General features: G+C 32.3%; 2 protein-coding genes across 5 annotated transcripts; one reads left to right on the top strand and one right to left on the bottom strand.

Moving 5' to 3' along the window:
* The first annotated feature begins 45 nt into the window (after positions 1 to 45).
* Pex12 (peroxisomal biogenesis factor 12) lies at positions 46 to 6,051 on the top strand. The gene is made up of 7 exons (XM_085202318.1): positions 46 to 310; positions 723 to 831; positions 1,062 to 1,264; positions 1,665 to 1,894; positions 2,483 to 2,627; positions 3,372 to 3,457; positions 3,808 to 6,051. The coding sequence occupies exons 1-7, from the start codon at positions 191 to 193 to the stop codon at positions 3,920 to 3,922; spliced, it is 1,008 nt and encodes a 335-aa protein (XP_085058444.1). The 5' UTR covers positions 46 to 190; the 3' UTR covers positions 3,923 to 6,051.
* Positions 4,572 to 11,720, bottom strand: LOC146540814 (poxin-like). Of its 4 annotated transcripts, none has more exons than XM_085202343.1 (5): positions 11,591 to 11,720; positions 6,455 to 6,607; positions 5,964 to 6,077; positions 5,341 to 5,532; positions 4,572 to 5,019 (listed from the first exon to the last, which is right to left on the bottom strand). In XM_085202343.1, exons 1-5 carry the CDS (start codon positions 11,669 to 11,671, stop codon positions 4,744 to 4,746), a joined length of 816 nt encoding a protein of 271 aa, XP_085058469.1. In that variant the 5' UTR covers positions 11,672 to 11,720; the 3' UTR covers positions 4,572 to 4,743. The 4 variants fall into 4 exon arrangements, with proteins under 4 accessions (XP_085058469.1, XP_085058479.1, XP_085058487.1 ...); XM_085202353.1 differs by lacking the exon at positions 11,591 to 11,720 and adding an exon at positions 10,474 to 10,652; XM_085202361.1 differs by lacking the exon at positions 11,591 to 11,720 and adding an exon at positions 8,735 to 8,891.
* Positions 11,721 to 11,795: the final 75 nt, after the last annotated feature.

Raw genomic sequence — 11,795 nt, 5'->3', positions numbered from 1 at the left:
ATATATCGTGGATAGGAACTTGCTGCTATCAGACAGAGACTGTCAAACAAATGTCAAAAACATAAACAGCTGAACTTATAGCAATTTAGCAATATTCTTCAACAGTATATTAAAACTATTTCGGCTACTAATTTTTTTTTAATTAGATTAATTTACCTCATATATATGGTAATTAAGTAAATAAGCTAAAATGGCAGTGTACGCGGCGCATTTAACTCGTACATTGCAAGGAACTCCATCAGTGTTCCAAGTTACCGCACAAGAGGCTCTCGGTGGCACTGTTAAGCCTGCTATAAGAAAATTAATACAGGTATTATACATAATAAACTATAATATACGAATCATTTTTTATTTAATAAAATCCGAATATGTTGTTCGTACATTTAAAAAAACCAATATCAACCTGTATGGTAAAATTATCTGTATTAAGAAATTTTGTAAACTTTGTCGTTAGTTGTTTTTGTTATATTTATTGTTGCTACCGACTGTAGCTTCGCTACGCAACACAGGACGCCCTCAGATTGTGTGGAAATTAAAACATGCATATGTTTAGAGACCATAGAAGTAGTAGTGTCTGATTGTCAACATGATGGCTTAGCGTTTGAACCCCACTTCGACAAACGATTATATTTTAACTATTTCAATTTTCTGACTGTAATAGACAAAGCATGCTGGTAGCAAACTCTTAAATTATTACAATTCTTGTATATTTGATATTTTAGTATTTAGCAGCAGTTTACCCAAACAAGTGTGGCTGGTGTGAGCGGTGGTACGATGAACTTTACCTATTATTGGATTATAGTCTACAGTATCATTATTTAAAACACTATGGTAAGTTTCATTCAGTGATTAATTTATTTTTATATAAAGTTTTTTTAGTTTCACTCTGTGTCTTGCATATAATAAAAACAATATATATGTTACAAAGTTGTTGGAGTGTCTTAACACTAGATCCCCAGGTTCCTTCTGCCTACCCTGCTATGTGCAGGATATAGCAAGGAGCTAAAAAACTAAAGTTGTGAAAGATAAAATTTGTTCTATAACCATATCATATATTCCAGCTGCATCATTCTCTGAATGTTTCTATGGGCTTCTCAGAGTGCCAATATCTCCGAGCACGGAGTTTAACACTGGACAAAGGTTGCCAGATGTGTTGGAGCGTGGATCATTAGCACTTTTAGTTTTAGTGCCTTATTTAAAAGATAAAATTGAAAAAGTATTTGAGAAATGGCAGGAGGACTTAGAAGATGGGAGATTGGGTAAGGTGTGTTTTAATTGTTTCATTTATATTATTTTTTAAAAAGATAATATTTTGCTTATTTATAAAAAAAAAACTTGTTACTTTATTTTTAATTTTTATATAGAAAGATATACAGACAGAATGTACTGTTAAGACATTCTATTTTTTAACCCTTGATGCAAAAGATGGATGTAATAATTTGTTTTATTAATTAATTGAGTTTAAAAACTGTAAAACACTTTTTCAAAGTGAGGTAGAGTTTTTGAGGTCAGGGGATTTTTTACATATTTAATTTTGTTTAATTTGAGTTGTACTATAATCTGTGGATTTAAGTAGTTCTTTGGAAAAATATCTTTCCTACGCAAATACATGCTTAAATGCAATAATATGGCATTATACCTATAAAAAAATACATTTTTTTCAGAGTTCATCAGACAAACTACGTAAAGCAGCACTAAAACTCTATACAATCATCCACTTTGTAACAGAATCAGCAAAACTACTGGTCTTAGCCAGATATTTGACTGGTAAAGGCGAATCTCCGACGTTACCCCTATATATGTTGGGACTGACCTTGAAGAATGCCCCTCAAGAAGAACCCAATGAGGATACATGGAGTGATTTCTTTAAAAGTATATTTTCTGGACAATTTGGGTAAGTCATTGTACTCTTACGCCCAATGTTAATAACCAATCCTAATCCAAAAATTGCTACCATAGATTGAAATAGCCAGAGATGGAGGTAGCCATGCAGGTTAGTGATTAGATAGATATGTCGGACAGTACGAGATAGACGTTAACTGGAGATAGGAGATACATTATTAATATTGGGCGTTAATGTATTTAAGATACTATGGGTATGGGATATATGGGTTTATATCATTAAACAAATACAATTCTTATCTAAAACATAAAATATGTGAAAATGGCAGCCAAGTTCAATAATAATTTATTTATTGCTGCAAATTAACAGTGTTCTTATGAATTGAATAAATTTTAAATTTAACTTTTTAATTAATAATTTTTTAATTTAACTTTATAAGTGAGAAGCCAGTGTGCGACTGTAAATGTAATAGATTGTGGGTTTGATTTCCTTTCGAGAAAATTATATATTTAATATTTGAATATTTTTGCTGTGTTAACAAGTTAAAACGCGGCCTTGAGTTCGATCACTTAACGGGATACAACTAGAGGTTGAATGTGCAAGTGTATTATTAGTAATAATAATAATAATGCTTTTCAGTGAAGCAAAAATAACATTCCCGATGACGTACCGCGTGCTGTCCACCGCGCTGCAGTACAGCGCGTTCGCGGTGCAACTGCTGCGCTGGTGGGACGCGCGTGCGCCCCTCGTGCTGCGGAGCTTACCGCCGCCGCCAGCGGTGCAGGTGAGACAAGTTATTCATTCATTCTATCGCCTCATTCATTAAATCCAAGTTATTTTTATTCACTTTTAACTCTAAGTGAGGTAAATTTTTCTTAGAACACTTGCCTGTATTAGATTCATGCCGGGAATTTTCACCCAGATTGGAAACTAGCGTGGAACTTTAAACTGATTTCTCATTCTGTGGCGTTAAAAAGTGACGTTTCACTCTGTACTATTAAAATACATTTCAAAAAGTTTTTCATTTTATAAATTATTAATTTATAATGACATTGAGGTTAATTTGTGTAATTTTTTCTTTTAAAAACTTAACCCTTCTAATCGATAAGAATATAAGGGTAGGCTTTTTTTGATTGCAGGTTTCATCCATACATAATATTTAATGATTGGTTATCTTTTTTATAATATGCAAAAAAAGTCATTACATTAAAAACATAAGTACAAAAATGTGAATCAAGTGCAATATTAGTAATAAGGGTAGACGTGGTTTAAGAGAAGACTAATAAGATGCTATCTAAATGGGTGCCAAATTCTAATGTTTATTTTTTAAGTTATTACATTCAAATTTATGATTTAACTTGGCTAGTTTCTTCTACCAACCGATACTTATTAAAAAATTAATTAAATATATGGTACATTTAAAACATAGTGAGTTTAAATCTAATTTAGATGAAGGTTTCAATGTATCCGACTAGAAAAAATAACTCATTTAGTACCTGTATGTAATGTAATCAAATGTATATTTCAGAAAGACGAACAAAGCAAGCGGGTAACAAACCTGTGTCCCATATGCTTACAAACATGGAAAGTACCCACTGTGTTACCGGTGTCTGGGTGAGTTATTATACTTTTTCACATTGTATAATGCATATAACGGGATTATCAGAGGGAACCTAGTGTCAAGACATAAATAATCTGAGAACCGAGCATGGATCAAACCTACACCCATAACATTTACAGTCAGGCACTGTCTAATTGTAATTATTTGCAAAAGGATATTATTATAAAAATAATCTTTGAGTTGGTTGGCGTTTGTTGGGTCCAACAAATATATTCTTTCATGCTGTTATTTATAAATAAATTGTATCTTTCAATTTCCGAAAAAACAAATAATAAATTGTTACTATTTTTCGATTCTCAATTGCAATTATATTATTTAATTAATAAGCTTAACTTTATTTCAGGTATATATTCTGCTACACGTGCATATCGCGGTGTCTGCGTCAGTCCGCGCAGTGTCCGGTCACTACGCTGCCGGCCGACGAGCGGACATTAGTCAGATTGTATTTGGATGTTTAACAACTGTTAGTAAATTGTATTTATTTTATAATTGGAGTTGCATAAAAGGGTAATTTTTGTAAAAGGGTATATGATGGTTTAATTTCACGCTTTATCCCGCTTACAGCAGGATAGATGGAAGGAACCTTATATTATTCCGTTAATCATGCACTTCTCGGTTTTAAAACTAATCGAACCTGCAACCTATTAAATTTACAGTCATATATTTGTGGCTCTGCGTCACGACTGGCCTTCATTTTCCGTTCATTTTATTTATTTAATATGAAATTTTTGTATTGACCAATTTTTTTTAATATTTAAAATTACCTTTTATTACTATAACTGAAAATTGTTAAACATTTGTTATTACACTTATTCAAATCACTTTTCTAAATAATTTAGATTTAGACTTTTCATTTCTTGAAGCCAAAGAAAAATAACTACAAATATTTTTTATTATATGTATTTATTATGAAAGAACTTAAATTATTATTGTTTATACATAGTTAAAATTATATAAAATGAATAAATTTACTTAAATTTTATTCTTACAATTATTCATTACAATTTAGCAAGTTTTTTATTATTATAGCAAAAGGGGCTGTGGTTATTTTATATAACAACTTCATAAGAAATGGTTGTTTATATTTAAATAATAAAGAAATTTATTTTTATACTAACACATTGTTTTATTACAAATTATTAAAACAAAAACAACTCTTAATTAGTTATTTATCATTATTACAATAAAAATGACGCCATCACAATATACATACATATTATCATTACAAAACATTTTTTTGTTAAAAAAAATGAATCAAACACAGTAGTAGTGAATTCAATTACAAATATTCCACATTATTAAATAAAACGCCACACAAATAATGATGCGACAATTGCCTTCCATTTTCTGCCATCAAAACAAGTCTAGGTATCTTACCTCTTAGTAAAACTGGTCTGGGATATGACCCTGGACCTACCTCAGCTGGAGGTAGAGCCTGTATGTACGCACGTAGCTCGTCCCGGGAAGAGAATCCCTTATCACCGTAGTACATCTTACCTTCTTGCATGTCGATTATTTCCCATGGTTGTTTTGTTTCGAAGTAGCCGCCTTCGCCCTGGAATGTATAATTTTGTTATGTTGCCAGCATTAAAAAAAAAGTATTTTATCTCATAAAAATCTTTTTAACTATGTTACTATTAGTTTGTAGGTATCAGATCCAAATTATATTTAAAATAAAATGTAAAACCCGACTGTATAAACTGAATTAATGTATGCAGTATCACTCTTAAAACATAAAATAAAAAAGCACCAACTTCTTTCTTTGGCGAGATTGTTTTTTAAGAGTAAACACAATTAACAGTACGATCTCGGAGTCGTGGCAGCCTTGGAGGCATTGCGAGCAAACCACCAAATTACTAAACACATAATTACTCACTTCAAGTGTAGAAACTGCATAATGGCTGCCGCACCGCGCCGTCACCACGGACACGAGGGCGGCGCCCCGCGACGTCAGCGGAGCGCCCGCCACGTAGTGGTTGTTGGACTCGAAGCTGGGGGCGCAGCGCCACTGCGCTATGCAGCCGTCGCTCGACAGCAGCAGGATGCGGCGCGTGCGGTTTATGAATACCTGAGTCATTGTGGTTAGATTGATTAGATCACGCTGTAGCCCGCTTGTTAAGGTACGGCTAAATATTCGAGACATTGCGTGTTCAGTGGCGAAACTCAATGCCGCGCTTTCTTTGCATCATGGTAAGGAAATGAAAATAGTTCATTCCCCGACTGGGAATTAAACACCTAACGGTAGACTACAGTCAGACGTTGTGCCGCTGCGCCATAACGATCTCAATAGTTTTGTAGCGTATTTGTTTATGTAGATTGAATTCTATTCAGGTCCAATATATCACTATACAGTATGCTTGACGAGTCGTGGTCGCTCTGAAGTTAGCTGCAGATAACTGCGCAGATTTCATATTAAGATTTTTTGCTACTTTAGATTATAAAATTTTTCCCTAATTTCAGGCCGACCACGACTCGTCAACCGTACTGTATAGTGTTTACCTTCTCCGCCAGGTCCTCGTCCAATCGCACGTACGCGAGCTCCTCGAGCGGCGCGAGCAGCTCCGGAGTGAAGATGTCGCAGTAGTGGTGCGTGCTTTGAGACATCTCTTCTATCTATAATTATAGAAATGTTACTTTATTTCCACTATATTTTTAGCGTCACGCTTCAGTGTTGAATGGCGAAACACAACGTCGCGCTTTGCCTTTCATTATCGTTTTTTTATAATTCCAAAAATGAGGGCAGTCGTGGCGCATAAGTAAGGACAAATCTTTCTATTGTAAACGCGACAGGTTGAGAGTTCGACAGACACGAGTCTGTCATTGAGACAGACTCAATGACATGAAATAATTTAATATTTTTGGTTTCCTCGCTCGCGCTACCGAGGCAAGTAATGCCTCTAGAATTCGGTGGAAACTGTGAAACGAGAGCGTCTTATTTTGAACGGAATATCTTACGCTAAGAATCCAATGCCTAATTTATATTAACATACCTGTTCCTTAGAAGCACTATGTATGGGCATCACGGACCCATAGCTGGCATAAATCTTTCCATCTTCCTCGTGCAAGTCAGCCGGAATACTTATAGCCTCCACTAGCCCCTTGTAGTCGGTGTTTAACACTGTGCGCTTAGACATGGTTGGTTTCTGAAAAAATATTTACTTTATTTTCATGGGAAACACACAGTTTCAACTAAATTATTAAGAAATAAGCAATAGATTCATTTATTGTATGATTAATGTTAATGACTGTATAATTTAATGTGATAATGCTAAGAGAACCTTCTTGAATCAGGAGTATGGTCTTTGATTAAAATTCCTTTTTAAACATGAAAACTTGAGAAAGTCGTGACGCAACGTTTTTGACGGTTGTGGGTTCAATTCCCGCAACTGCCCGCAAGTAGGGAAAAATTTATTACTTCCATTTCCACAAGTGGGAATTTAACTAATTCAGTTTTTTGCTCTGGTAACAGGAAAAAACGCAGCATCGAGTTCCACCGCTCAAATCGCAATATTTTGAAAATAAGGAGGTGCATTGAAAAGTGAGCCTCTTAACACTGGGTTCTACACTACACTGGAATATGCATGATGCGGCGTGAAAAAATAATTAAGTATAACTTCAGGAAAATATTTTAATTTGATTGATTATTATTATTATTGTTAAGATAGATAATATATTTCTGTTCTGTATACTAAGCTAAATTACCCGCACTAAGACTGGAATGATTGATTGATATAATTAGTTTGATAAAAAGGTTACCAAACTAAATTACAAAGGAAATTAGTTCTCGAATATTATTCATGATGAATATACTTATATGAACCTACGATCACTTCAATACATTTTTATTTTTGTCTTTATATTACTCGCGCACGTAGGGTTCCGTATCATTTATATATATATATATATATATATATATATATATATATATATATATATAAAAGGACATGTCCCCACTGACTGAGGTAAGACACACGCACAGCTGTAACGGCTGTGCATAGAAACATGAAATTTGGACAGATGTTTATTTTCGTAATTTAGACACCCGCTAAGAAAAGATTTTGTAAAATTTTAACCCTAAAGGGATGAAATAGGGATTGAAAGTTTGTATGGTTTTTTTTAAATCGGCACCGATTTCTATAAAATTTGAAATTCAGACTCTTAAAAATATTTCATTGAATACATGTTTCGCGGTTTATTAGAATTTACCCCATAAACCGAAAATAATTTCATAATATCATATCATATATTTATGAAATTATTTAACGTTACTCGTATGATTGAAGCGGACGAAGCCGCGACGGTCCACTAGTTATCTATAAAAACGGCAAAAGATAACGTTTGTTGTAAGTTGTAAGGGAGCCTCCTTAAATATTTGTTTTATTCCGTTTATTTTGGTATTCGGCTTTCAAAATGTTATACTCTGTCTAAGTCTGATGTCAACAGTATAAGTGAAAGTTACACACAATTTGTTTTAGTAACTTTTATACGTGTGTGGAGTGAAGTGTCCGTCTATCAGTAAGTACGCTCTGATAAAGAAATCACATATAATTAAGATAATGCTTGTAATACTTGTTTGTTTTTATAAATGAAACATTATACAGATATATACTTATTTTTTAGACCGGAGGGATGAATTTAGTCTTTAGTCTCGAAAATCTCGATTTACATGCACTTGCTGTGTGGCTGCTCGGCAACGACGGACTTAAACTATATCTAAATAAATAAAATAGCAAGGTTCATGGTTTGATTTTCTTAATAATAAAACTGTATTAGATAAAATCCGTAACCAAAATGTGCAATTAAAATACAAATAAAAATGGACTCACTAACAGTACAACAATAATTAACGTAAGTTACTTAAAGTTGCTTGTCCAGGATCAAATATTGATTACTAACTCCAAAAGATACTTTTATTATTTAAAATAGATGTGGGTTTAAGAAAAAACTAAATATTATTAATGTTATGTGGTACTTTACACGCAAATATATCTACTTAATATTTACAGTAACAATTAGGTTATACAATTATGAGACACACACATAAAAAATACATCTATAATTTACAACATTAAAACATATGATACAAATTTATAAATCAACTTCCCGGAGTAGGCAGAGGGAACCTAGCGTTAAGACCCTCCTCCCTCCGTTACGCCCTTTCCGCCGAACTATGATATAATTCATTATTTTGATATTACTCTCAAAATAATAAAAAATATAAATATCTGTCTCTACTAAAAGAAAATTTTAAACCAAACACCTTTACGTACCTTTAAATGATTACTAGAAAATCAAATAAATTTTAAGTAAACCGAGCACTTTCACAACAAAACAAACACTAAACATTACGTCCCAGAGGTATCGCCGTGTAACTGATAACGTATCTGACGTCGTTGTCATCTACACAAGTACAACAATGCGAGATGCGTACGCGCATCTAATTAGAGCTAAGTGATAAAGTCAAGAGAACTTCTTATAATCACGAAAATGTCAAAAACATAGAATATCAACATTTTTATATACTTACATATTACTTATGTATGCTTAGCATTTTTTATTATCTTTTTAGGGTTCCGTACCCTATGGGTACATGACCTCAATATAGAATTAGTAAGACTCCGTTATCTGTTCGTCTGTCACCAGGTATGTATCTCATGAACCGATGAACCAAAAAAAAACGGAACCATTATAGGATCATTTTGTTGTCCGTCTATCCGTCTGTCAAGTGTCCTGTAAGGTGGTTTTCTGAACTTTCTGAGCTCAAGATCACGCGAGTTCGAGAAGAAAATCATCAAAAGTAGTAGAACCCTTAAAATCAAATTCACGCACCCACCTGTACGTCTATAGTCGCGGGAATCGCGGGTCTAAATTTAAGAATTTAGCACGAAAGATACTTACAAATACAAGCCAAATTAAAGGAAAAATCCGAAAAGTGGAAATTTATAGATATTTTATAGAAAAAAAAAACAATTACAAACTTATGTATATTATATTTAAATACAATAAACACAATTTATATATATTTTTCTAGTAGTTATTTGTTGTACTATGTTTTATAATAACAGAATTTGTGAAATTTTATAAAATAGCTGGTTTGAAAGTATCCACGATTTAGGGAGTTCCCCGCGAGTGTTTTACTTTAGAATGGTTCAATAGTAATCATTGCGTGACTAAATTCTCTGTCCAAAGACTTCTACTACATAATAAAAAAAACTCTACACTTATAAAAACTGTAACTATTAAATATATTTAAACTTAAATTTATATTTTATTACATATAATATCATTAGTAATTAAGAGTTATTATAAACTGAAATATTATATACTGCAAAAAAAACCAGTGAGGCTTCGAGTCCTGACTCCTGACAATAAGTGAAATGTAGAATGAGTTATTAATTTTATTATTAGTAATAAATGTCCTATTATTTGGGGAGTCCCCACGAGTTGGTCACAGTATGGGCGACGAGTTGTGGCTGCTCTGAAGTTAGGTTACCCGGGAAGAAAATAAATAAAATTACAAGAAACATTGAAAAATCAAATCTGCGCAGACATCTACCACGGGGTAGGGTGGCCACGACTCGTTGGCTGTACTGTACTTGCGAATGACTCAAATGAAGTAGGCAATGCGTATTGCGTAGTAAATATTACACACTGACTGCATCATTGGATTGGATTTGGATCTCTTATATTTTTTTCCAACAATCTAAAGTTATGTTAATAAAGCCTAAATTTCAAATTTTTTCATAGACATCATGTCTCATAGTGTCTTGAAAAAGAATGTCTTAGTGAACTTGAATAATCTCTGAATCAATAAAAATATTGATGCAATATCTATTCACTTTTGTTTTATTTACAATGAAGTGGTCTAAATACGTACCTACTTACATTGAATTAAAATGACGTTTAAAAGAAGGTTTTTGATTTCTTTAAAATATAAATGTTAATCTTTTGTAGCAGTAAAAGTGATTATAGAATAATAATATATTAAATTAAGATGATAATAACTTACCCGTATAATGTTTTATTTAAAAATACTTTATTTTACATAAGTCACACAGTCAACGTCTTTAATTCACAAAAATTGCTTAAAAAGTGTTTTACTATGTGATGATATCCCGCCATATCTAATATCGTCAACAATTTTTTATCCTTTTCCCATTTACCAAAATAGCCTATGATAGAAAGAAAGGAAGATATTTTGTCCGTTTCTATAAGTAAGTAAATACAATGAGAAAATTACTATACTAAAATCAAAGGGCGGAGTGATCATAGGGTTGGTACGAAATTATTTTACCTTTTTTAAAATTATATCCATAATTAAAAAATATATTTGTTTTAAAAAATGTCACCAACATTTAATTTGTAACATTTTTGTTTGTAATAAGTACTTCTAAAATCACATGTATCTCACGATTAATAATATTATTTCTTATAATCGTTATATTGTTTTTTCTTATAATCGTTATATTAAGTCGTAAAAATATAAAACCACTGTCCTCGAAGAGTAAATAACTGAGTAAATCTTAAGACGTAGTAATAAATATGTGACGTAATGTTACATGAATTATGACTAGAGACAGAATTGTTACTATTTAAATTTTTGTTTTAAAATGTATATAGCAAGGTAGACAAAGCCAAAGGGAAACACAGTATTAAGACACTCTGCTCCCCATCCCGATTTTGCTGACATGTGTGTTGACTGGTTGAACTCTATGTCGCGCTTTGTTTTGTTATAAAAGTGAGAAAATAGAAATAATTAATTCCCTCTGATGGGAATTAAATTGACCAAAGCCCCGAAAGTGTAAAATAGCGTAATCACTAGTTTCTTTATTTAAAAATTATACAGATGCTATTTATATTAAAATTATTACAATAATGATTTTCTTATTTAAATCAACACTACCTTTAAATCATGAGTGTGATTACATTACTTTCATAATTGTTATTGTTTACAAACTTCTTTTCACATTCAAAAACACTGTCACACCCACAGTGTCTTGTCCATCTTATAAAAAATATATCTTTCTATACATTATTATATCGTCATACAAAATCATATACATGATTAAATCAATATGACATATAATAATCTAGATAAAAGACATTTTCGTATAATTTCTACTTACATGTATAGTAATAGTAGCAGTTCTCACCAGAACGACGTGGATGAATAACGAAGTTAGAATGAAACTTATTGTCTTATTCATTTTAAAGCAACCGAGAGGCGTATTTTTAAGATAAATAAGATTCAACACTTGTATTTATATCAAAATATACGAATCCTGGTGCTCTTTGGACGGGTATTCACCGAATGTAATGTAAAATTTGGGT

The sequence above is a fragment of the Heliconius melpomene genome, chromosome 2 (genome assembly GCF_056956725.1).
Source record: "Heliconius melpomene rosina isolate 202511_hmr_F chromosome 2, ASM5695672v1, whole genome shotgun sequence".
In the NCBI taxonomy this organism is placed as follows: Eukaryota; Metazoa; Arthropoda; class Insecta; order Lepidoptera; family Nymphalidae; genus Heliconius; species Heliconius melpomene.
Note: the sequence above shows the minus strand (reverse complement) of the source record. Positions and strands in the feature narration are given on the sequence as shown.